Raw genomic sequence first — 27304 nt, forward strand, 5'->3', positions numbered from 1 at the left:
TCGGGGTTCTCCTTTCCGGTTCCTACTACCCACGTGGAAACTTCCATGGTCCAGTCCTGCCTCTGTCCTCTGAGACCAGGAATAAAACAAATGGTTTTTAGCTAACAGATTTAATTCCTAGATAAGTTAACATAAACCAGGGTCTAGAAAAGCTAAGGATCGTTTGGGGTTAAATAAACGGCTTTAATCACGACTGCGTGGTATTGATTACAGTTCCCAGCTGTTCTGGTGCATAACTCTCGAAAAGAAATGTCTACAGTCCCCTCTTCACATCCCTTCTGTTTTCTCCTGAACCCATTTGGCTAAGTGTTTGTTTCCTTTTTCTCTTATCCCTTAACCCAACCGGGCCGTCCAGATCACCGGTGGCTTTCTTTAGGGAGAATCCAGAGCGGGTATCTCCCTCCCGTGTTCCTAGGCTCCTCCATGGTCTCTCAGAGCAGTCCCCAAGGGCTCTCAGGGGCCTTTGGGATGCCCAGGCACCTGGGAAGGGGAAAATAGCTGAAGGCCAGCAGGGGGCCTCGCAGCGCCCCAGAGATCCAGGGAACTCGTCTGCCAGGCAGAGCTCCCAAACCCTGGCCACTTCCTCTCCTCCTCCAGTCCCGGCTGCACAGCGCCACCGCAATCACGCGGGTCGCGCCGGACAGCCGGCCGGGGGCGCGCGTCGCAGTGCTGGGGCCCGGGAGCCCCCGATGCCGTTGCGCAGCCAGTCCGCCCCCACCGCCGCCCCTGCTCGCCTGCGCCCTGCCGCCCTTGCAAAGAGAAAAATCGCTACTGTGGGTGGGTGCACCACTTCCTCCAGCTGGGACCGAAGGTGTTTGTTCCGCGGAGGGTGACGATTCTGCAGAACCGTCTAGTTTATCACGGAAGGGAAAGAAAACACGATAGAGCATTGTTTTTGTTGTTGTTTTTTTTTAACCGGGAATATTATCAAATCTACTGCTGGTCCTGGCGGTACCATGGTGGAATTTGGTATTCCCCTGTGCACAATATCGTTTAATTCTTATGGCTACACCGTCCATATGTTGTTGGCAATTGCAAAGAATCTCTATCTCTAAGGCGAAATACTCTAGCTAGAACGTTGTCCGTGGCCAAGGTACTTTTAAAGCGAACAATTTTGGATTAAAAAAATGAGCTTACATCTATAATGGGAGAAAACAGAGGGAGGCATGGTCAATTTTAAGAAAACCCAGAAGTCTTGCATCTGGGTGGGTTATGGGTGTGTGTGTGGGGGGGCGGCGTACTACCTCTTTCCAGAAGGGGGACCTTTTGTAATTCCCTCAACTCAGAGGAGATATCTTCCTGGAAAGTACTCCCATCCCCTCCATCCCCAACCCAGGGTGCTTTTTATCCTGTGGATTAAAAGGATACCACATGACTAGCTGTGGTTCTCTCAGCTTCTTGGCGTTCACAGGGATTAATCTTGGTGGTTAAATTCTCTCCAGTCATATTTGACAAGACAGCTTCAAACCGTGGACTCCGTGGGGCTTTCCTGAGGGAAGTGCCTCAACAACAGCACCTCAAAACCAGCAGGGAGGTGAGGGACTGTGGAACCTCAACGTCTAGGGATTGGGAGGGCTCCTTTCACTTTGCTGAGGAGGTGAGTGGTTTTGCCAAAAGCTCAAGTGCCACCTAGGCCCCAGACGGTAGAGTGGGATTAGGTAAGTGTAGGAATCAGGCTGCGTGTGGGAAAGCCTTGACTTTCAGCTTATTTCCTCTGTGACTCTGGGCAAGCTACTCAACTTCTTGTAATTCAATTTTACCTTTTAGAACCATCCTGGGTGAAATAATAAACATTTAATGCATATGTGTAAAAAAGGTAAAAGTCCCCGGAATCAAATTTGGGAAGGGCGACCTTGTGAATGCTGACTCTTCTGTAAAAAAGAGATAGAGCTTGCAATATTGTGATTTGTGCACCACGGGAAAATATGACCAGGCATATGATCTTCCTAGTAAAGATTGAGATATTTGGGGTAATAAAAATAGTGACATGCTCAATTTTGCTTCTTTTTAAGCTATCAATATCATTTTAGTGAAAGTACATTTATTGAAGTAAAAGGGTCCCTTTTGTAATAACCTATCTCGTAAATAATAGAGCAGTATTGTATGATAAGAAGAATGCTGGAGGCACTGTGTGCCATCATCTTTTAGCACAGTTATCTGGGTGACCAGTTAACATCTTCACATTTTTTTCTTTTCTTTTTCAAAAATGAACTATTAGTTTAGATCAATGGCTCTATATTATGATGTATGTCACAACAATCTGGAGATTTTTTTTGTTTGTTTGACATGTATGGCCCTAGGGGAGCCTCAGTGGCTCAGTTGCTTAAGAGTCAGACTCTTGATTTTGGCTCAGGTCATGATCTCAGGGTCCTGGGATAGAGCCTGGCATTGGGCTCCTCACTGAGTGTGGAGCCTGTTTGGGATTCTGTCACTTTCCCTCCCTTCTGCAACAACCTGCAACTCCCCCTGCCCCCCCCCCCACCCCACCAATGCTCTGTCTCTGATTCTCTCAAAAAAAAAAAAAAATCTATCATTTATCTATCATCCATCTATCTATCTATCATCTATCTATCTATCTATCTATCTATTATCTATCTATCTATCTATCTATCTATCTATCTATCTATCTATCATCTACCTTCCTATGTACTGTCCCAAGTCTATTGGATTAGAATCTTCTGGGTTGTGGACTAGTAATCTAAATTTTTTAAAAGCTAAGAAGACAAATTTGGAGCAATGCTTATATTTATGGTTGATTTCAGTTCCAAAGTAACAAACAAATGTAGTCCATTTCATTATCTCTTCCAACACTCAAATTCTATGATTTCTATAGTTACACAAGCACAGTTTATAACACTGTAATTATTTCTACATTGTTTCAATCTATATTGCCATCTCAGGGTCAACAAGTCAAATTGTTTATGTTAACTAGTTGTTACCATATGAGACACAAGTCTAAAAACATGTTTTAGTTTTGGGTTAGCTTAGGATTTATTTTCAAGTGTCTTAAGTTTTCAACAACATGAAAAGAACAAAGGAAATTTTTACAATATATGGTGAGTTGCTATGACTAAATCCTGTACAGCTTGTGACTAAGCTCTTCTTTTTTCTGACGATCAGGTAACACAGGTTACGTGTGAACAGGAGATGCTATCTTTCCTTTTCACGGAAATTGTGCTTGATTCTTTGACTGGTGCTTCCTTTCTCTAATACTTCAGAAATCAACTCCTTCATTCAGAATTAGTAATATTTCAAAGATGACCATGTCATTATCTTTCATAAGATTATTCAGAATATGTAGTAATGACTAGAGAAAACAACTGAGAATATTTGCACTTGTTTCCTAGAGAAAAAATATATATAAATTAATAGTTCAGGTGCTCACTTCTGACTTGAGACTTATAGACCTTTTTGTTTTTCCCCCAAAGTATAGTGTCAAAATGTATCAAGAATCTGAATGGACATTTTAAGTTAAAAAAAAAAGTGCACATATTTCTGATCTCATCCTATGTATTTCCTTAGTATAGTCCAGTAATTAAAAGTAGTCATTCTTTCTATTTGTGTGATGTAAGTTAGGATTTATCCTGGAAAAATAGGTAGCAAATATTTTTTTGAAGGTTTTTATTTATTTATTTGAGAGAGAGAGATAGCGAGTGAGAGGAGAGCAGGAGGGAGGGGTAGAAAGAGAAGCAGACTCCCTGCTGATCAGGGAGCCCAGTGCGGGGCTTTATCCCAGGGTTCTGGGATCATAACCTGAAATGAAGGCAGACGCTTAACCAACTGAGACACTCAGGACCACCCCTACCTTCCTGGTAGCAAATATTTTTTAATAATTTTCCAAGAGGAAAGGCATTTCAGGATAAAATAAGAAATCAAGAGAAAAATTAGAAACTATTTGTAAATGAACACAAACATAAAAATTTGTAAGATGCTAGTAAAGCGGTACTTACTGAAAAATTTACAGATCTAAATACCATGTTAAAAAAGAAGAAAGATCTTAGTGAAGGATTATAGTTTTCATCTCACAAAATTAGAAAAAAAAAGCAAGTTTAATCCAATGTAAGCAGAAGAAAGGAAATGGTTATGATAAAACTGAAAAATCAATAGAATAGAACACAGAAGAACTACAGTAGGTCAAGAAAAAGAAAAGGAATAAAGGGTACCCAGACTGGAAAAGCAGAACTGTAGGTGATTTGTAGAGAATACTAGAGAAAATAGAAAAAAGTTGTTACCTTCAGCAAATGAGTTTGCCAGGTTGTAGGATATAAGGTCAATATTGCAAAAATAATAAACTTCATAGTGTAATTCACATCATATACAAGTATTAACCTGAGGATAAAGTTAATTATCTCTGAATTAATCTATAATGGTTCATAGATCTAACATAAAGACTTAAACTGTAATAGTTCTAGAAGAAAACAGAGGAAAAATCTTTTGATCTTGAGATAAGTGAAGATTTTTTAAGATACAATCCCAAATGCCTGCTACATAAAAGAAAAAAATACAAATAAATTGGACTTCATCAAAATTAAGAACAGGCGGGTGCCTGGGTGGCTCAGTGGGTTAAGCCTCTGCCTTCGGCTCAGGTCATGATCTCAGGGTCTTCGGATCGAGTCCCACATTGGGGTCTCTGCTCGGGAGGGAGCGTGCTTCCTCCTCTCTCTCTCTCTGCCTGCCTCTCTCCTTACTTGTGATCTCTCTCTGTCAAATAAATTCTTAAAAAAAAATTAAGAATGGGCTTAGAAGATGCTCTTAAAGAAATGAAAAGATAGGGTGCCTGAGTGGCTCGGTGATTTAAGCCGCTGCCTTCGGCTCAGGTCATGATCTCAGGGTCCTGGGATCGAGTCCCACGCCAGGCTCTCTGCTCTGAAAGGAGCCTGCTTCCCTCTCACTCTCTCTGCCTGCCTCTCTGCCTACTTGTGATCTCTCTCTGATAAATAAATAAAATCTTTAAAAAAAAAAAAGAAATGAAAAGATAGGTCACGGACTAGGAAAAACATTTTTTTTCAAATCACATTTCTCATAAAGGACTTGAAAAAATATATTTTACATCCATTATATATAAATATGTATATTTATATTTATTATATATATATCACTCAAAACACAATGATAGTAAAACAAGCAATTGAAAAAAAAGTTGAATGGCACTTCACAAAAAACGATATATGGATGGTAAATAAGCACATGAAAAGAACCTTATCATCGTTAGTCATTAAGAAAATGAAAATGAAAATTAGAGACCAGGACATGTACAAAATCAAAGAGATTGACCACATTAAGTGTCAGCAAATGATTCAGCTGTTGGAACTCATATGATGTTGGTGGGGAACAGAAAATGGTACAACCTCCTTGGAAAACAGTCTGGCTCTTTCTTAAAAAGACAATGACATTATGTAATACATCTAGAATAAACAAATCTGTAGCGACGGTAAGTAGATTAGCGGTTTTCTATGGTTTGGGGTAGGTAAGGACTCAGGTGGAAGGGGTGTGAGTGACTGCTAATGGCTACAAGGTTTTATGTTTGGTTGTACAACCCTGTAAATATGCTAGAAAACATTTTAAGCTGATGAACTTTGTGGTATGTAAATCCTATCTCCATAAAGTTATTTTAAGAAAGTAGCATACGCATTTCATATAACCGAACCATTCCACTCTTAGGTTTTTATTCAGGAATAATGAAACATATGTTCATACAGACACTTGTATATGAATATTCATAGCAAATTTATTTCCAGCAGCCAAAATTGGAAATAAGCCAAAAGTCCAATAACCAGTGAATCGGTTAAAGAAATTGTGGTATATTCACGTAAGACAATACTATTCAGTGATAAAATAGCAATGACATCTGACATATAAAATACCACCAAGAGTTTTAAAATAATTGTAGTGAATGAACTACATCTGTGAAAAATAAGTGTATACTTTGTAATTCAGTTTATATAAAATTCCAGAAAATTCAAACCTAACTACAGTGATGGAAGACATAACCTACTGTCTGAGGTGAGGCAGAGAGATTTGGGAAGATCACAGAGGAGCAGGAGTAAACTGAAGATAATAGATATGTTCATTATTTTAATTATGGTGATAGTGTCAGATGCGTATGTATATCATGTTTATCAATTTGTATTCTTTAAACATGTATATTTTATTTTATGTCAATTATACCTCAATAGATCTGTTAAGAAATTTAAGTATAAGAGAAAATGTAATCAATCAACTAATATACAACAAGTTGTGTTTCTGTCACTAGATAAGCCCCAAAGAGCTCCAGAGAGAATTTTTCTAAAAGGTGGGTGTTTTTCTAGTATATTCCCTAGAGGTGTTCCTGCTCAAATAAGACTGATGTCAGACCACAAGAAACTAAGTCGAACCAGACAGGCCCAAGATGACAAAGTGGGCCAAAGTTCATTATATTCCCTCATTATATTACATTAACTTACCAAAATCTCCTCCTCAAAGGCATTGTGACAGAAAGTCCTTGACCAAATAAGGAAGAAAAAAGAATGTGGCGTACCTTCCTAGAAATCATGTCCTTCTCCTGCAATCTGGCCAACATTAAGTACTGCTGTTTTGCCCCCCAGCCCTGTCATCTATGCTCCTCCACCTCTCAGAAGAAGGAGCCCTTAGAGCACGTGTTCCACGGCTACATTTTCTGGCCATTGAATAAGTTATCTGCGTGCCATCAAATAATGCTTTGTTATTTGACTATTTGGCAAATGGTATTGAATAGGGAAGGAAGCTGCCAGCTCCTTAATAGTCCATGCAGTTTTGTGGCTCTTTTTCTTTCATTTTTGCTATGATGTACACAAGTTTCACATTTGATTATCAGTAAATCTATCCATTTTTTCATTATGATTCGTGTCTTTTCCAGATAATTATAGAAAATCATTCTCTATATAACTTATTTCTCCCTCTTGAATCTTTTGGTCAAGCCTCCACAGGACTAAATTGTTTTATGGTTGTACAAAGACCACTTTGCTCTGCTCTCTTCATCTTGGAGACCCTGAAGTTCCTAATATTCATTTTGATTATTTTACCCATCAAAATATTTCCTTAATAACAAGTAATTAGGAATATGGTAGTACTCTTGGTTGAATCAAATGCACAGTAAGTGATTGAAAAGGTGATTACTCACACATTAGTAATCACTGGTATAATTTCTCATAGGATAAAGAGAAACTGAAGACTTTGAAATGCTATAAAATAGATGTCTTTGGGAAAAATGTGTGTGTGTGTGTGTGTGTGTGTGTTTACTTGTTATAGTCATGTGTTTAAGAGACTGTGGAGATCCATTCTTCTTTTTTTTTTCCTAAGATTTTATTTAGTTATTTGTCAGAGAGAGAGAGAGACAATGAGAGAGGGAACCTAAGCAGTGGAAGTGGAAGGAGGAGAAGAAGGCTCCCTGCAGAGCAGGGAGCCCAGTGTGGGGCTGGATCCTAGGACCCTGGGACCACAACCTAAGCCAAAGGCAGATGCTTAATGTCTGAGCCACCCAGGCACCCCACGAACCACATTCTTGATCCAGTTCTACATTAAGTAACTTGTTCTCTCTGCCTCTTAGTTTCCTCACCTATAAACTGGAGATAATAGCCATCATAGAGTGGTTTGAATGGTTAAATGAAATAATGTGTTCATTTAATACCATAAATACTCAGAACAATTAAAAATAATATCTATTATATAAATAAATGATATAAATTATAAAATATCTGTTTTTATTATTTCAAAATAAGTGAACACCTACCTCATCTTTTTCATTTTCTGCCTCCAATCATAAGTGTGTTTGTGTAAATGAACTGCACTTTCTACGAACTGGGCTTCGCCAATCCCACTTGTGTATTTGTTTATTTGACACATACATATTTTTAAAGCTACATTCATCAAGTGTTCTACTAGATGATGTTAAACCAAAGACAGAGAAGAAATGATCTCTGCTACTTACACAGAAATGATCTCTGATAAGCACAAGAATACAAAAAATTCTTGGTTACTGAATGATCTTGAGGTCAATCTTAGCTTTTTATTTTGCCTTTTTTTAAAAGATTTTATTTATTTATTTGAAAGAGATTGGGAGATCACAAGTAGGTAGAGAGGGAGACAGAAAGAGAGGAGGAAGCAGGCTCCCCGCTGAGGAGAGAACCCAATGCAGGGCTCAATCCCAGGACCCTGAGACCACGACATGAGCCAAAGGGCAGAGGTTTAACCCACTGAGCCACCCTGGCTTTTTTTTTTTTAAGATTTTATTTATTTTTTGACAGAGAGGGACACAGAGAAAGAGAGGGAATACAATACAGGGGGAGTGGGAGAGGGAGAATCAGGCTTCCTGCTGAGCAGGGAGCCCAACGCAGATCTAGATCCCAGGACCCTGGGATCATGACATGAGCCAAAGTCAGATGGTTAACGACTGAGACCCAGGCACTCTTTACTTTGTTTTTTAAATTGCTTTAAGTTCTATTGCCATAACATTGTTATCATTTCCTTTCTTTTTAAGTCATTATCACTTTTCTCCTTTTTTTTTTAATGCCTATTTGCCCTCTATTTTCCCCCACTTTCCTCCAGCCTTTTGGAGGATAGTCTCTTCAGGTAAACATACTATTAAAAGAACTTCTGGGGCGCCTGGGTGGCTCAGTGGGTCAAGGCCTCTGCCTTAGGCTCAGGTCATGATCCCAGGGTCCTGGGATCGAGTCCCACATCAGGCTTTCTGCTTCATTCATGGGAGCTTGCTTCTTCCTCTCTCTCTGCCTGTCTCTTGTGATCTCTGTCAAATAAATAAATAAAATCTAAAAAAAAAAAAAAAACAAAAACCCAAAACAAAAAAACTTCTTTAGTTCCAAATATTCTCCTTTTCATAGCAAGTCTTCATAATATACCTGGCTCCCAATTAGTGAGTTTGCTGCATCATATCCACTTAGATGCATGCTGGTCTAATTTATTATTCTTTTCTGTAAAATTCCGAATAAATCACGAAAGCCTAGAACATATATGACGAAGTTTTAGGTAAACCACAGTCTTCAAAATATGCCGAGGAAATGCCAGAACCACTGCAGAGAGGAAATAAGTGCCCAGCAAAGGAAGAGACTGTGGTTGTCCTTCCACAACTGCTTTTCTTTGATGCAGAAAAATAATTTATAGGTCTGTACACAACCCTTGGCAGATTGCACCAAATGTGTCTAGAATGCAAACACAGGATCATCCTTGTTCTATCCACCAGTAATATACATTTAAAATCTTTATCTCTACTATTTTCTCCACTGTCACAATAGAAATAATATCTTTGCTCCTATAAAAAGCAAACCCATAAATGACTCTTAATCTCACAAAACAAACTGGGGGTTGCTGGGGGGAGGTGGGATTGGGAGAGGGGGAGGGGGCTATGGACATTGGGGAGGGGAGGCGAACCATAAGAGACTATGGACTCTGAAAAACAACCTGAGGGTTTTGAAGGGTCAGGGGTGGGAGGTTGGGCAACCTGAGGGTTTTGAAGGGTCAGGGGTGGGAGGTTGGGGGAACAGGTGGTGGGTAATGGGGAGGGCACGTTTTGCATGGAGCACTGGGTGTTGTGCAAAAAGAATGAATACTGTTACGCTGAAAAAATAAATAAAATGGAAAAAAAAGTAAAAAAAAAAAAAAAAGCAAACCCAGCCACTTGTACTCTGGAACGCATTTTACTCTTGACTTCTCAAAACACTATTGAGTTATTCTTTTTCCACCCTTCCTTGAAGTATCAATTTTTTCCTTTTCACTGATTCATTTCTATTACCATAAAAGTGTTCTAGGACTCACTATATTTAAAAAAAAAAAACTCCCATGACCAGACATATTCCTCTAGCTACTATCCCATTATTCCTCTCAGAGTATTCTTGTCAAAAGATTTGGCTAAGTATACACTCTCAAATGCTTCACCTTCTGTTCTCTTTTCAATATATTTTCTCTTCTTTTCATAAAATAAGTTCTGATCAATGTTACTAATAATTCCACCTTGCCAGATTCAGTGGCCATTTTGCTATACTTGTGTTTCTTGAAATTTGAGCAGCATTTAACACAGTTGACCACCTCTCACTTAATACAAAATTTCTTCTGTGGATTTCTGAACTTGTCCTTGTATTTCTTCTTCCATCCATAGCTTATCCTTCTCAATCTTACCTACTGGCTTCCATCCCTCTGTTGTTTTTTTTTTTTTTTTTTTAGATTTTATTTATTTATTTGACAGATAGAGGTCACAAGTAGGTGGAGAGACAGGCAGAGGCAGTGGGGGGGGGGAGCAGGCTCCCACTGAGCAGGGAGCCCCATGTGGGGCTGGATCCCAGGACCCGGAGATCATGACCCAGGCCAAAGGCAGAGGCTTAACCCACTAAGCCACCCAGGCGTCCCACAGTCCCTCTGTTTTAGCTCCAACTGTCAAAGTACCTCAAGGGACATGACTCAGCCTCCTTTAAGCACTTTCTAGAGCTCATTCTGCTTGATGTACAGTTCTTTTTCCTGACTTCCTGGTACAAATATCTGTCTGCCTATATGACATTTCCCTCTGGATATCTAATAGGCATCTCAAACTTATGTCCAGATTCAGATCATTCTTTTTCTAATTATGTCTCCCCAATCTTTTACTCCCAAGTCTTCTCTATTTCAGTGCAGTACAAGGGATTTAAATTTTAGGATGGTGAACTTATTCTGTCTGATATTATAATGGTGGATTCATGACATTACGTTTAAGTCAAAACCCACTGAACTTTATGACAGAAAGAGTGAACCTTGATGTATGCAAATTAAAAAAAATAATTTTGGAGGCTATGGTACTTCAGCTTGCAATGCAAAAACTGCTAAAAGACTCTGACTGTATTGCAGAGGTATGAAACAGCCTCACTGAAGGGTGTGGAGATAAAGTCTATGTAATCTTAGAAATGTGTAGTCTTAGCTTGTAAGACTAGTAACAAAAGGAACTGTACATAGCACCGTCAGTGGTAATTTCCCACAGGGTATGGAATAAAAATCCTAAAACCACAAAATATATATACTGGAATTGAATAATTAAGTAATGAATGGTGATGGTGGTAGCCATGTTTCTCATTACTGGAACAGGAGGTCATAGAAATGCAAGGGTAAGGGTTAACATTATCCATGTTATAATTTATTAAAGTTGGAGACATCAGTATGAGCTCCTGGAACCAACTGAAGGAGTTCCAATGGCCTAAGCTGGGACAATGGGAACAACAAAATAAATAAAGTAGTATTGGATTATAACAGAAAATATCAAATAAATATGAATCAGTTTTACTGATATAAATGCTTGATAAAGAAGTAAATGGGAGATTAGACAAAAATCACCTGTAGAAGATTTCTAAATAATTCATGTAGAAACTCTGTTGTGAAAGAGAAATGGTATAACTCTCCACTTCTTTTTTTTTTAAGATTTTATTTATTTATTTGACAAAAAGTGACACAGCGAGAGAGGGAACACAAGCAGGGGGAGTGGGAGAGAAGCAGGCTTCCTACTGAATGGGGAGCCTGATGTGGGGCCCGATCTGATCCCAGGACCCTGGGATCATGACCTGAGCCAAAGGCAGACACTTAGTAACTGAGCCACCCAGGTGCCCCTAACTCTCCACTTCTTAAATGTGGGCTGCACATATTAACTTCCTTTCAAAGAGCACAGTATGGAAATGGAGGAAAAAAGAGTAACATTATAGTACATAAACCACGAACACTACTACAATCAAGTGATCAAAATTAACAGCAGTGATAAGGCATGTTGGTAGTATGCACTCTTTATAAATTGTGATAAGAATGTCAATTATTCTCTGTGATCTTCCTCCAAAAAACTTTACCCTAACTGTAATGATGAGAAAAACATCAGACTACCCTAATTTGAGAATATTCTACAAGCTATCTGACCCACTTTTCTTGAAACTGTAAAAAAACAAAACAAAACAAAACCAAACATCAAAAAACAAGGGAAGAGTGAGAAACTGTCAGCCAAGATGATCCGAAGAAGACGTGAAGAATAAAGATACTGCAGTATCCTCAATATAGTCCTTGAATAGAAAAATGTATTCAGGAAAAACTAAGAAAAGGTGTTAGTTGAAAAATGAATTAAGTAAAGACTTTAATTAATAGTAATGCATGAATATTGATTCATTAATTTTGACATACCATACTAATGTAACATGGTAATGATAGGAGAAATTGGGTCTGATGTATATGGGAACTTTCTCTACTACTTTCACAGTTTTTCTGCCAGTCTAAAACTATCCTAAAAGGAATAGGTTATTTAAAAAAGATGAAGCTCAACTCACTCATGAATCACATCCTTTGTGGTTTTCAGCATTGGGTTTATTTCAATGCCACAGTTTGTAGAGACTGACTCTGCTTTTGATCAGGTAATGTCTCTCTTTCCATCTCATTCAAATATGGATTATTCTATTTACAGGATGTTTGGACAGACACAGAACACAGAGAGATCAATGATGCAGAAGCCAAGAAAGCATTCCTATCATTGCCAACACAAGTGGGCATGCAAAGGTAAGAACCCATAACCCTCCATTAGACCACAGATTGTAATACAGTTAGAATTTTCTGTGGATCTTTTAATCTTAGACTTTTAATGAGAACTTTTAAGGACTTCAACTAGAATCTCTTAATCAGAAAATGTTTTATCTTACTTTTAAATAATGTTTATGTAAATCTTGTTAAATTGAATGTACTGGGTCAGATTTGATTTGACCTGGGTTGAAGATTTTGAAAGTGTTATAATGCTATTTTATTAAAGCAAAGTATGTAATTATAAAGGTTAGCATCTGAGATTTGTTTCATGAATTGATATAAATATAAAACTCCTATTTCAAGCAAGGTTTGAGAAGATGGCTGCAATACTCAGTCTTGCTTATGTTTCTCTTTATGACACTCATTTTTACTATGATTCAATTATTTTGGCATTACAATTACTTTGGCATTACAATTGTTTGGCATGATTCAAATATTTTGCCTTCCCAGGCTTTAGTCCCATTGAATAACTTCTGTGTGATTCAGAAAAGACCTAAACGAAGGTAGTTGACAAATTTCAGTGGCAATTGTTTGACTAACTAGCTGATCACTAATAATCCACCAATTGCATTGTTCGTGAATTGTAGTTTTTGAATGGAAGTGTTACATAAGAAAGATATTTAATAAATAGGAAATAAAACATATTAACCTCATAGCATCAATAAATCCAACTCTTTAAAGATAATTAAGTATGTGTTCATATGAAGGTAATTTAAACAGAGATTGTATGTTTCTCCCCTACTTAAGAAAATGTGCACCCTCAGAATTTTACATTTCTATGATGCATTTCAAGTTTGTTTTAAATGCCTAAATGTTTCAGAAGGAAAAATTATTTATTACAGATTATCCTAAATGTCCCAAGTGGCATCGCACTGCTCTGAGACTAAGCTGTGCTGTGCTGGTTATACTTATTGCCACAGTAATAGGACTAACTACTTGGGGTGAGTAAATTGAGAGCTGTATGTTCAACTAGAGAAGTTTACCTTTATTTCTCGAACTTTTCCAGAATCTTTCACACTTACCTAACATATTCTTTCATTATTACTTAACTACATTAGTAATAAATGACACAGTTGATAATTTGTAGTGAGTACTTTTTTATATGAGTACCTTTTCCCCCCTATACAGAGGAGACAACAAACTTAGAAATTAGAAGTCTATTCTGCTTATAATTTTAATTAATTCATAAATCATGTGGGTTTGGCAGTCACAATTCTATGAAGTAAAGTTTTATATTTTGGTAAAAGCACTTACTTTTATGGAAGTTGATTATTTGGTCCTTAAATAAAATTTTTGGACTTTGGAAGTAATTTGATATTTTGAAGTTTTGACAAAATTTATCAGTTGCTTGAAAATTTAAGGCCAAGTTAAATTTAACCTGAATTATTCCTAAAATGAGCTCTACTTCAAGAAGAGCTGTGGGGGGTTATATGTTATTGTTTCTGTTTGTTGTGACCTTCTTTTTTTTCCTTTTTCGAGGTGGGGGAGGGTTTCAGAGGGAGAGGAAGAGAGAGAATTTTAAGCAGATTCCACACTCAGGACAGAGCTCTATATGGGGCTTGATCTCACAACCTTGAGATCATGACTTGAAAGGAAATCAAGAGTCAGACACTTAACTGATGGAGCCACCCAGGTGCCCCTCTTGTGACCTTCTATGTGTTAGAAATTTTACTTTTTAGTCTGGAGACAACTCTAAGTTTGTTAAGCATATTCCCCTTTTATATGTGAGTGAACTGAGAACAGAAAATTTATGTAACCTGTTCAAGATCATGCCAAACAGACACAAATTTCAACATATTTTTAATTTTACTTAGATGATTTTTTGTTTGTTTCTACTTACTTTTTCATAAGTAGAAATCTACCGAGTTTCTAAGTTTGTTCATCTTGTGTTAAATTATAGGGTTGAAATCCTATAGACAGATTCCTCAGCCACCAGTGTGTGCATTCATTTGTAGTGTTGTTTTAATGGATAATTAAAAGGCACAAGCTTGTATTTGTAGAAATCTAATTAGTGTTACTACTTTCCTTCACTTAATAGTAAGTCGCCTAAGTAGCGAGAATGGAACCAAAGATTGCGATTGTATAAATATTTCTCCCAGGAAACAGCAGAACAATACAAACTTCACAAGTAAGTGGTTATATCTCACTGTATTGTAGGGGAGGAAAAACTTTTCCTCTACCCTCTTAAGTTTGGTACCAGCGTGCCTGTGAATTAAACTGTCAAAAGACCAAGTAATAGGAAGAAAAGGTTTATTTGCAAACAAAAGAAGTAGCTTGCTCTACCCGGTTTCAGTGAAAGGTTTATACACCTGGCTTAGAAGGAGAAAGTGAGGGGGAAGAAGTGGCTTCTCTGGGAAAAACAAATATATATCTTTAGGAAAGACAAATGGCCTCTTCAGGAGAAAAAAGTGGAGATAATAGAGAGAATAATAGTGTCTGTATACACAGGTGTGAGTAGTCTTTCCTTCTTTGTAGTCACAAAATCCCTCCAGAAAGGGGATTTATGGTAGAGTTCTTAGTCATTTTTTTTTTTTTCCCTGGGAGTAAACCACTCCAAAGAGGAATTTATGACGACCTCCTATTTCAGAAGGTTCTATTTTTGGTCAGATAGGGAAGCTCAGAGGAGGTTTCTTCCTGAACCTGTTGATTATATTAGGCATATACAAATAGAAAGTCATTAACTACTAATACCTTCACCAGATATAGGAGGTTTTCAGGCAAAGCACAGGGTGTGGTTGTTGTAAAGATTTAAATCCATGCCTTCTCCTTCGATAAGTTTTCTAGAGATTTTGGTCATCCTCCTCTTCTTGTTATGAGTGGAAGGACACCCTTACAAAAGGAGATTTCCCTTGTAACTGTCTCTTACAAAAGGATAATTTCTACTAGGTTTTTAGAACTTCTGTGTTTGCATTTTCTTAAAAACAACCACCTCAGCATAAATCTTATGCCAAGGAGGGATATTTCGGGGTGGTATATTTTGTTGTCCTTCGGCTCTCTTGGCCTTCAAACTCTCCAGTGACTTTCTATAGTCTAAGGGCTATACATCTCCTGACTATAAGTCTAAGCACTTTAACGTTGTCTCCCTCTGAGACTTGATTTCCTACAATAGCAGTCTCATTTCTCACAATGCAACTCTCCCCTTTGTACTCCAGGCTTCAGCAAAACAAACCTCAATATGGTAATAAAATGCAACATAGTCTCTCATCCTCAATTCTTTGTTCATTACTGATCCAATCCATTTCTTTTGGCTATTTATCTCTCTGTTGTGACTTCGACTTCTTACTCTCTGAACTCTTCTAACACACACATAAATACACACACACAGACACACACACACACACAGAGTTCATACTATAACGGTAATATAATCTGGTAAAACTACACATAGTTGGTTTTAGTTACATTTCTTATATAATAGGAAATTAAATATAAAATCACATACATTGGATATTTATACACTTTAAAGTAAAAACTTTGTAAACTGGTTCTCACTTTGTCCTTTTTAAAAAAATTAGTGTTTATTTTTCTTACTTATCAGTTTATTGTAGAATAAGAAAACTAACTTTTTCTCCCAAGTTACAACTATTTTCTAAGTAAAAAATTACCCCAAACTGTAAACTTTTGCATGGTTGAAATACCATGAATTATGCCAAAATATATGTGTAGAGCTTAGGTTATGTTTGGATAATTAATAAATGCATTCTAATTAAATACTGATGGTCATAGAGAGTGATAGAAAATAGTATGAAAAATATAACCAATGTGCATGTTTATGTTGGCACTGTTCCCTTAATACTTAAGTCATTATATCACATCTCTGTAATAGGTCAAGTCGTTGCTTCTCCATTATGGACATTTCTATATTGCTCCCCATACATTACTCTTCTGGGTTCCTCTAGACCACTTGGAAGCCTTTCTACCATGGGGGTCCCAGAACTAAAGCACTCAAAAATTATTTGCTGTTTTCATCACATTGTCTTTGGCATATCAATAATAGTCTCCCACATTCTAAATAACTGTACTTTCCAATGGATGAATTTCTTTCCACTTTACTGCACTGACAAGAGCCTGGGTTTCTTTACTGCTGTAGTATGTGAATTTCAGGCAAAACAAATAGAAGAGTGAAGTAAATGATTCATGTTTTATTTTAGAGAACAAATGCTACCACAGCAAAAGTCATGTCACAATAAACATCTAATTAAACACAAGAACTTAAAGTCATTTATTTCTGTCAATAATTTACAATACCGGATTTGAGTAAAGTGAAAATTTGTCTCTAGCTTTAGTCTGAAGTGTGTTTTGAAGTATTTTTCCTGACCAGTGTGGTTAAATCTAAATTTTATTTTATAAGTCATAACAACATGGGCATTCATTAATATTTCAATGCCCATGTTGTTATGACTTATAAAATAAAATGCTCTGGGAAGAGTGTTGCAAAAATCAGGGTAGTTTGCGGATTCAAAACAGAAACTTAGTATATGAAATTTTCCCCAAGTAATATGATTCCTCCTACCATCCCTCAAAGACCTTTACCAGTGATAACTAACTTCTGTACAGAGTATTTTATAATTTACATTTTCATTTCATTTCATTGAGTATATCAGACAAGTTTGCACACAAATTTGTGGATATTTAAAATATGCAATACTCAAGATATACACAAGTTTAAATAGAATGCAATCAATACTTATGTACCTATCATTCAGCTTAAAATATAAGAAATTATTATTTCACTTTGAAACCTGTGTGTATCTATTTTTGAAGATAAGTTTATTTTAATACCTATTTCAAGTTTTTCCTTTTCAGAAATACATGGCAGGTTATTGGGGTCATAGTGAACAGTTTGCTTTACAAAGTTACTAATAAAGTATTTTATGAAATACATATATTTCTTGCACCAACAAGGGACTATGAAAAGTTATATATGTATTTTTTTTCACAGCAGTTTTCTCCAGATGCCTTTAGACTCTCCTTTTTAGTTTAAGTTTCCTTATGTCTTACCACTTACTATATTGGCAGTATTAGTTATAACCTTGAGTAAATTCCTTACCCTTTACATTTGTCTCCCCCTTTATACTTAAGTTTACTTCCCCTTAACTTTAGTATCTTTATTTACAAAATGAGGAATACTAAATTAATAATTTTATGTATCTTATACGTTTCTTCTAAGGAAAAATATTTCACATATATGTGAGCATGACAGGAAATTGTTTGACATGTAGTAATTACTCAGTAATTATGAATACTTCTGGCATTTATTTCTTCTAAAGACTTTCCATCAGTGGAAAGGGAGTTCTTTTCTTAGAAGTGGGACAAATCTTTACTTTTAAGGGAAAAGTTTACAAGATTAGTGCAAACAATTTTTTGATATTTAAATCTTGCTTTTCTCCTATTTTTTCTTATTTTTGCATTTCAGCAAAACCAAAGCTAAACTTATGCCCTAATAACTGGCTGCAGAAAAAAGGGAAATGCTATAATTTTTTTAAAAACTTTAAATCATGGACCGATAGCCAAAAATCCTGTTTAATAATGAAGTCACAACTCTTGATGATCCAAGACGAGGCTGAACTGGTAAGAGCTAATTTGCTATGAAAATTAGCCCTTCTAAAGCTGAAAGAAATAAGTAGGTTTTTAAAAAGATTTATTTCTTATTTATCTGAGAGTGAACTAGAGTAGGGGAGTGAGAGAGAGAGAGAGTGCGCTTGAGCAGGGAAAGCAGCAGAGGGAGAAGGAGAAGTGGACTCCCCACTGAGCAGAGAGCCCAATGCAGTGCTTAGTCTCAGGACCCTGGGATGATGACCTGGGTCATGATGGCAGAAGGTTAAGAGACTGAACCACCCAGGTGCCCCCCAAAGTAGGTTTTATAATAAAAGAATTATAATAAAAGAATTATAGTGCTCATAATTATGGCCATTTATTGAATTCCTAGCAGATGCCAGGCACTGTGGTAGGCATGCTACAAATGTTATCAAACTTAGTGCTCACAATAACTTTGAGATAAGCAGTATTTTCCCTATTTCCAGAAGAATCTTTAGAACTTGGCACGTTGTAAAACTTGCCTTTTTCACTCAGCGTATGAATGACAAAGCTGGGATATCAATGCCATCCTTCCACAAGACTTCTTGGAAAGAAAGATTGTCTTTGCACATTTTCAGTATCTGGCAATATCCTGAGTACCTTGGGTAGGGAAGATGGGCTCGTTTTGCTCGTGGGTAGGGTACCGTAGGTACCAAGTTTCCCCAAGACTGCACATTGGCAACAGCACGCTGGGAATAGTTATTGCTCCTTTAAGTCAACCCATTCTTCCCTAGATTTTCCCTCACATCCTCTTTGAGCCCCCTCAGCAGTTGCTGTTCAACCACCATCCCCATGAATTCCATTAAGCACCACATGCCTGCACATAATATATGAGTCGTGTTGTGAAATCCTTCCTATATCGGGTTCTTTCCCTAAATATATAGAAACTTCTTAAGGTTTCTTAAGATTTTCCTGAATAAGGAGATAAATATCAAGACTTAAGTTTGGACAAAAGTCAGAAGAGGCTATTTTAATAGGGTTTAACTCCGGTTCCTCATAGGATTTCATACAGAATAATATACAAGATGGAATCTATTTTTGGATTGGGTTGATCATCACACACCCACAAAAGACATGGACCTGGCTGGGTGGCACCCCATTGAATCTACAGTTGTGAGTATTTAACATTTGATTCTCTCAGCAGCCGGTTTCTCCTGAGAGTTGCCTAAAACTCCAGATAGCCAAATGGTTCCATAGACTGCAGACTTTGATCTTTGTTAATTGTGAATGATTAGGAAATTTGCCTTAGAGAAATGAAGTCTCCTAAGTGAATTTATTTTCTTATTTGGGCTTTGAATTTATCTATAGTATTAGAGGTAGAAATGGAAAATTGTAGGTAATGTAAAATTCTTCAAATTTCATTTCTTAAAGATTTTATTTATTTTGTTTGACAGACAGAGATTACAAGTAGGCAGAGAGGCAGACAGAGAGAGAGAGGAGGAAGCAGGCTCCCTGCTGAGCACAGAGCCTGATGTTGGGCTCAATCCCAGGACCTGGGACCACAACCTGAGCAGGCTCCCTAACGAGCAGAGAGCCTGATGCGGGGCTGGATCCCAGGACCCTGGGACCATGACCTGAGCCAAAGGCAGAGGCTTTAACCCACTGAGCCACCCAGGCGCCCCCAAATTTCATTTCTTTGAAGTATTTCTTAAAAGTTCACCAAACAATCCTTATTTTGATTAGTAGGAAGACTTCAATTATTGGGAAATATTATGGAATATTTTGTACATAATACAAATATCATTTGACTCTTTTGAAATACCGTCACCCAGTCAGCATTATGTGTATCTACTTTTATGTACTTCATTCATTTCTGTTTGAATTCCATGGATAGAGAGTGCTAAAATCTTTGGAGGTTAGGCATTAGTTCCCAAAACACAGGCAGAAGCTCCTGGGGGTCCAGGGTGAAACTTTCTACTCTAGGCACCCAGGTTTCAGGAATTATCAAAAGTTAATTACACTTCTTGAAAATGTGGAATTTTGTTCTGTCTCTCAAAGAGATGTGAAGTTAAAGGGATTTAGGAAGACTACAGATGCTTGGGAGTGATAGACTAGGTGAGAGTAGGGGGAAAAATGCTCTGAAACAGAGAAAGTCACCCTACAAATGAATATTTTTATCCAGAGACTACTTACAATATTTCTTGTTAAAATTTAAATCTATACCTACCCATGCCATCATACTCTCTGTATATTGAACACTAAATTAATTTTAAAAACTTACCATACTTAGCATTGATTTTTTTTTAAGATTTTATTTATTTCTTTATTTATTTGGCAGAAAGAGACAGAGAGAGAGTACAATAGGGGGAGTGGCAGGCAGAGGGAGAGGGAGAAGCAGGCTTCTCACTGAGCAGAGAGCCCAATGAAACACGGGATCCCAGGACCCCGGGATCATGAGCTGAACTGAAGGCAGAGGCTTAATCAATTGAGCCATACCCAGGCATCCCAGCTTTGATTATTTTTAATAGAAATGTATCACCATATTTTTAAAGTGATGCTGTCAACCCACTTGCAAACTTGCTTAGAATTATTAATTTACCAGTCTTGTTTTTAAAATTGAGGGTTTTTTTCTGATTTTTTAAGGTGACTTGTGTCTTATTTGTTTAAGATAAGAGAAGTTGGCTTAAAATATGGAAAAACAAACAAAAAATATGGAAAAACAGAACTTAGGGGAATTTTTCTTCTTTTGTGTACAGGGTAAAGTGGAAATATATACACATATACACAAATGTGTGGAAATTCCCTTGCTGAGGTGTCTATATGAGTTTAAAACATTTAAAAGTGAGGAAGACTTTAACTCCTTCCCTCATACTGTCTGGGGTTACTGTTGCCACATTTAACATGTACAGTGTAGATATACCATTCTTTCTTAGGATCTCTTACAAAAGTATGGAGGCTTCTTATAGGCAAACAGTGAAGGAATGTTTTTAAAAGGTGTGACACTTGGGATTTGGGTCAGGAAAATAAAAAGGGTAATAGTTTAATTTTCTACAGAAAATTGATTTAATACTTTTTGAAAAACATACATATTTTAAGATGTGTTGATATTTCTAAATCTTAGAATGATAAATATAATATTGTCTGTTATAAAGTTGATATCATTCCATTGTTGCAGATATTCAAAAAATTGAATCGAGAATCTTTAGAGTAATAAAACGGATTTTTCTCCTAAAAGGGCAGGACTATCCTTTGTCTTAATCCATTTGGGCTACTATGACAAAATACCACAGATTGGGTAGCTTACAAGCAACAGAAGTTTATTTCTTACTCTTCTGGAAAATGAGTCTCCAAGATCAAGGCGTCAGCATGGTCATGTTTTGGTGAGGGCCCTCTTCCTGGTTTGTAGCCATGTGAGGACATAGTGGAAGGGATTAGGGATCTCTCTGGAGTCTTTCTCATAAAGAATTAATGAGGGTTCCACCTCATGATTTAAGCACCTCCCAAAGGCCCCACTTCCTAATTCACCACTTTTATGGGTTATGATTTTTAACATATGAATTTTGGGGGGAACACAGACATTTAGACCATACCAGATAACAGTCTTCAAAGATCTTTATTTTTTTGTATGATCACATGGAACTGGGAAACCAGTGCCTCTTATTCACATTTTTATTTTAATTCCATACAGCTTTTCCACTTGAAAATGACTATTTTTGTTTAAGAATCTATTTGGAGCAACTACTTTCATTAAAGAAGTCATTTTTTAACAGGTGTTCCTTGTCTGGGAGAAAACATACAAAAAACACACAGTTATGTTTTCAGCTGAATGACAACAGAATGTTTGTTGCCTTTTCCACAGATTTCAAGTCCTGGGTCAGGCTGAAGATAATGCCTGTGCTGTGATAACAAAGAAGGGTGTGTTTTCTGAAAAGTGTTGCAATCAGAGTTACTGGATTTGTCAACGGGTGCTTTCTGCAGACACTGGCATCTAAATTGATCCCAGTTTATCCTTCCCATAAAAACCATTCACAAGGACTTTTTAATTTATGTATTTTGTTGAAACACATTATTTTTACAACAAATATTACGGTGATAATGATGATAATGGTGTTGATTTGTGTCACTCTCAATCCGGGCAATCAGCCTGAACTCATCGCCCTAGCTCTACCTGGTCACTGGTGCTATATTTCCACAGTTATCTCCTGTGCATTATGGTGGCTATTTTAGACACAGCTGTCCCTTTGTCTACTCAATAATTCTGTCCCCGGGGCGCCTGGGCGGCTCAGTCTGCTAAGCTTGGGCTCCCGATTTGGGCTCCAGCGATTATCTCGGGGTTATGGGATTGAGCTCTGTGCTGGTGGAAGGAGGAGTCAGCTTGGGAATTCCTTCTTTCTCCCTCATCCTCTGCCCCTCCTCCCACTCTAAAAAGTTAATTAATTAATTAAAAATTCCCTACACTTCTCATTTACCATTTGCAAAGGAGTGTTTGTTTGTTTGTTTTTAAGAGGAGCCATCAGATACATGATATGTTATTCATGGACTTTCTACTACTGAGTCTACACAATTGTCTGTATCTTACTTATTTCTTTTTCCTCACTCCCTATTTCCAACAAAGGGGTATCCCTCTGTCTGTCTAAATAAAATTTCTAAGTGCTACATTTGGGATTAACTCTCTTTTCATTTTTTTCTAGGACAGTCCCTCCTCTATCATCTCCGTTCTGGTCCCTCTTTTCTTACATCTTCTTTTCTTTCAGCAACAAAACATGCAAGAACACAAGAAAATTTTCCCTGAACCACATGTGGCTTCCAGTTTCTGCCCAGTTTCTCCCACCTCTTTTAAGTCAAACCTCCTAGAAATTGTTTCTACTTGTTCTTTCCTCTTTTCACCTCCCACTCCAGGTTCTTCTAAAATCTGGTTTCTGCTTTTCCTATTCCACTGTTCTCAAGACGTCATAAATGCCTTTCCTCTGGTGAAACACAATGAAGATGTTTTAGCTTTCATTTTAACTCTCAGGGGCGCCTGGGTGGCTCAGTTGGTTAAGCGACTGCCTTCAGCTCAGGCCCTGATCCCAGAGTCTCGGGATCGAGTCCCACATCGGGCTCCCTGCTCCTTGGAGAGTCTGCTTCTCACTCTGACTTTCTCCCCTCTCATGCTCTCTCTCAAATAAATAAATAAAATCTTTAACTTTTAGCAGTGTTGCTCTTTATAGACCTGTTCTTTCTTCTAGAAATATTCTCTAACCTCAACATTTATGACACAATGCTCTCTTGAACCTGTATCAACGTCGCCTGCCATTGCTCCTTAGTTTTTTCTGAAGGATCTCTTCTCTCTTCTGATCTCTTCAGTACTGACATTCCTCAGAGTTTTGGGTGAATTCTCAATCATACACAATTCTTGGCTAAACTCACCCACACTGTAAGTTCTATTATCATCAATTTATTGGTAACTCCCAAACCCATATTTCTAACCCAGAACTTATTATAGGTTTTGGCCACTGGACATCTCTAACTGGACACCTCAAAGCCCCTTAGCCTTCACATGTTAAAATGAAACTCATTAGCTTAGTGAATGAGCAACGTGACCGTTAGTCCAACCAGAGTCCTTGGAATCAACCATGACTTCTTTCTTTTCACCCATAATATTCAAACTCTCATTTTAACCTGTCAATTTTACCACATAATTATTTCTGAATTCATCTACGTATCTGCAGACTGGTCCTGTGGTCCTGGATTCCCTCAACACTTGTTTGTCTGTTTCTAGCTTTGCCTGCCAAAGTTCATTCTCCATATCATGACCACAGTGATTGTCTAAATCTGATATCAGGCCACATTACTCACTACGTAATTCCGTGTAGGGGTTTTTCCTTGCTTAAATCTTTGACCATCTCCTACCAGACCCTTTGTGTCTTGGTTCCTCTTCATTATTCCCCCCCAACACCATGATTGTAATGATGCAGATAACCTAAACTTTATTCATTTTCTTAAATGTGTCATGTTTTCTCTTGCCTCACATCTAATCATATGTTTGGCTCGGCTTAATATTCTTCCCTTTCATTTCTCCTGTTTAACTCTTCCTTATGTTTGAGAAGCCTAGTTAAATGCATTTGGTGGAAAATATTTCCTTAACCATTCTCCACTCCAGACTAAATTATATGCATTTGATGTATATTCTCATAGTTTCCTGTATGTATCTTAACATTTAATACCCCATTTTTTGATCATTGTTTAATTATTTGTATTTATTAACATACTGTAAGCTCTGGAAGGACATGATCCTCATTACTCTGTGGGACAGACAAGGTGCCTGATGCATGATGGATGATAAATAAGTACTTGTCCTGTTTTTGAGATTATTTGTAACATTTTATTGTTTCCCCAGAACAACTTCCTATTTGTACAGAGCTTCCCTTAGCCTAGGTGATCATTATCTGACTACTCTGTTTTGTTTTGTTTTTTGTTTCAGTAAAGGTCAGTGTTAGGTATACATGAGCTAATAAATGACGTTTTCCAGGTTTATTATTTGTTTGTTTTTGTTTTTGACCTAGAACCTACAATGAGACTTGGAGCAGAGAGATTATTACAGTAATATTTTTCAATTAAATATGAAATTGCCAGTGGGAAACCTACTTTAAAGTCTTAGGCCCATGAAGAGAAAAACTGAAAGGTCATACATGAATTAAAAAAATTATTGCAAACTGATAAGTGTGAACAGAAGTAATTATAGTTTATAGGAAATGAAATATAAGAACTTCAATTCACTTAAAAAATTAAACACAGAGGACACAAGTCCATGTTTATTTAGTATAATAAATGCAAACATGTAATATTTTAAAAATGTGTACATTTGAGAAATGCAGGAAAGTGTTAGTAGAGAATTTGCAGTTAAAGAGAAGGGAGGGAAAAATGATGAAAGATTAAGAGGTCTGTGGATATTTTTAAAATTCAAAGCTAAGTTATCAATGCTCTTTGTAAATCAGATTTTGATTTAAATATTTAAGCATTCAGTTAAATATTAAAACATAAAACAATTAGCCTAGCTGGATTTTTTTTTAAATTTTGTTCAAGGATTATTCGTGAAATATTATTTCCTATTAAGCTCTAAAATTTGCATTTGCATCTAAGGAAATATTTTATGCTAAAATTTTGATACATGAATTCTAAAAACTACTGTGAACTTAATTAGTCATGTCTAAAAATCCTTCTACTAATCAAAGTTTGTTTTATTATTTCCACTATAGATCTATGTATATGTGTATTTCTAAGGGGTTAGACTGCCTGAATCATAACTAAAGTTACTTTTAGATTACCCCGTTCTCCAAATTAATATTTTTAATTATACTGTGATTCTAATTGTTGGGATGGAAGAATATTAAATGACATAAATTAGAAGATTCTCAGTAGACGATCCTTTAGGAATAAATTTATAATTTATGGCACTTCCAAAGTTTTTATCCTTAAACTTTAGACTTCTTTTGGAACGTATATAGGTTTATGTGTATATATGCAGTTGGGGAAAACTGCTGCTTCACTATTGCTTCACTAAAGACTTTGATGGAGGCCACGTTCAACTTCCCATTTATACTCCTTTTAAAGCTGAGTGCTAAGGCTGCCTCCCTTCCCCCGGAAGGGAAGACCTGCTAAGATTCTTTTTCTCTGAAGTCTTATCACGTCATTTCTGGCGCCTATTGTTCCTTGAACCTTTTTCACATTCTTTGAAAATTCTAACACTTTTTCACCTTATCTGATGCATTACCTCTAATAACCAAAAAAGAGCTAACATTAGGTAGATAGGAAATGTGAAAAAGATATAAGGATCAGTTGTGCCACCAGCTTGTCCCCTCAGCACGTTTCTCTCTGCGTTGTTAACGCAGTAAGGTGCACTTCAGCGCATGCTCCCTTCACGCTGGTTTAACTGAGTAGCCAGTGTCCCAGAGAGGACCTGCTGGAACACCCTTAGCTAAGGAACTCTCCATACTGCTTTTCTTCTTTACTCTTGAGGGCTTCCTTTCATGATCCTTATTTTCCCACTGAACTTTTTTTTTTAGTTCCCAGGAACCAGTTTGATTATTTCCCAAAAACAAGAAAAAAATGGGATTATTTTAGTAGTTAAGATGTACGTTGGATGGTATGGCAACTCAAAGGTGGTGGATCTGAGATAAATGTTGGGTGTGGCGTTAGGCCAAACCCATAGCAGAACTCTCAAGGAGAAAAAAGAATTGTTCAGTAAACCCTTAACAGTAAACTGTCCACATGTATTTTTTTAAGACTTTATTTATTTATTTGAGAGAGAATGAGTGGGGGGGGGTAGTCAGAAGGAGAAGCAAACCCCCTGCTGAGCAAGGAGCCGGGTGCCGGACCCCATCCTGGGACTCCAGGATCATGGCCTGAGCTGAAGGCAGTCACTCAACCAACTGAGCCACCCAGGCGCCCTGTTCATATGTATTAAATTACTACTCTGGAAACATGCCCGTAGATAATGTATAGCGACTGAGTTAGTTCTCCCATTTTCAAAAAAACGTTTTTCAAGTCAAATGAAGAATCGTATATTCATTCTTACACAGTGATAAGATTATATTCCTAAACATCTGCCCCTGCCCCATTTAGCCTCAATTGCTTTGAACACCCTGGCTTTTCCGCTAATCATTGTATAAATTAACATGTTACTTTCATACTTTGTTTATACTTAATATATGTAAAATGCACACGCATATATATTATGTGTGTACTATAAATATATACATACTTAGTATATATAAAATACACACATATATTAGTATATATATATATAAAATTAGTACATATAAAATAAGTATATATAAAATGCACACATATATATTATATATATACTATAAATATATACATACTAAAAATATATACTTAGTTGGTCTGTATATATATATAACATATACATATGTACTTAAACATAAGTGCAAATACATTATACTTAAAGGTATAATAAAATTTTTAATCAAATATAAAAAGTGTTTTACCTTTCATAAATTGTCTTTCCAAAATTTTATGGGTATGCACTTCCAAGCATAATTATTCATTGTTTTCTTGCAAGACAGATGTAAGAATATTTTTTTTTAATTTTTTTTTATTTGTTTATTTACAGCATAACAGTGTTCATTGTTTTGGCATCACACCCAGTGCTCCATGCAGTATGTGCCCTCCCTATTACCCACCACCTGGTTCCTCAACCTCCCCCTCACCCCCGCCCCTTCAAAACCCTCTGGTTGTTTTTCAG

General features: G+C 37.0%; 1 protein-coding gene across 1 annotated transcript; it reads left to right on the forward strand.

The window, feature by feature from the left end:
- The first annotated feature begins 856 nt into the window (after positions 1–856).
- On the forward strand, positions 857–24546 carry LOC123947132 (killer cell lectin-like receptor subfamily F member 2). The gene is made up of 8 exons (XM_046013132.1): positions 857–1093; positions 1443–1597; positions 12428–12519; positions 13383–13481; positions 14579–14668; positions 17957–18111; positions 19118–19230; positions 21917–24546. Exons 3-8 carry the CDS (start codon positions 12429–12431, stop codon positions 22047–22049), a joined length of 681 nt encoding a protein of 226 aa, XP_045869088.1. The 5' UTR covers positions 857–1093; positions 1443–1597; position 12428; the 3' UTR covers positions 22050–24546.
- The last annotated feature ends 2758 nt before the right edge of the window (positions 24547–27304 follow it).

The sequence above is a fragment of the Meles meles genome, chromosome 7 (genome assembly GCF_922984935.1).
Source record: "Meles meles chromosome 7, mMelMel3.1 paternal haplotype, whole genome shotgun sequence".
Lineage (NCBI taxonomy): Eukaryota > Metazoa > Chordata > Mammalia > Carnivora > Mustelidae > Meles > Meles meles.

Bases quoted from the DNA above. Each gene is read 5' to 3' on its own strand.
- LOC123947132 (XM_046013132.1), top strand. From the start codon at position 12,429: ATGTTTGGACAGACACAGAACACAGAGAGATCAATGATGCAGAAGCCA. The intron at 14,669-17,956 runs GTAAGTGGTTAT...TTTGCATTTCAG, and splicing joins GAACAATACAAACTTCACAA to CAAAACCAAAGCTAAACTTA. The intron at 19,231-21,916 runs GTGAGTATTTAA...CCTTTTCCACAG, and splicing joins ACCCCATTGAATCTACAGTT to ATTTCAAGTCCTGGGTCAGG.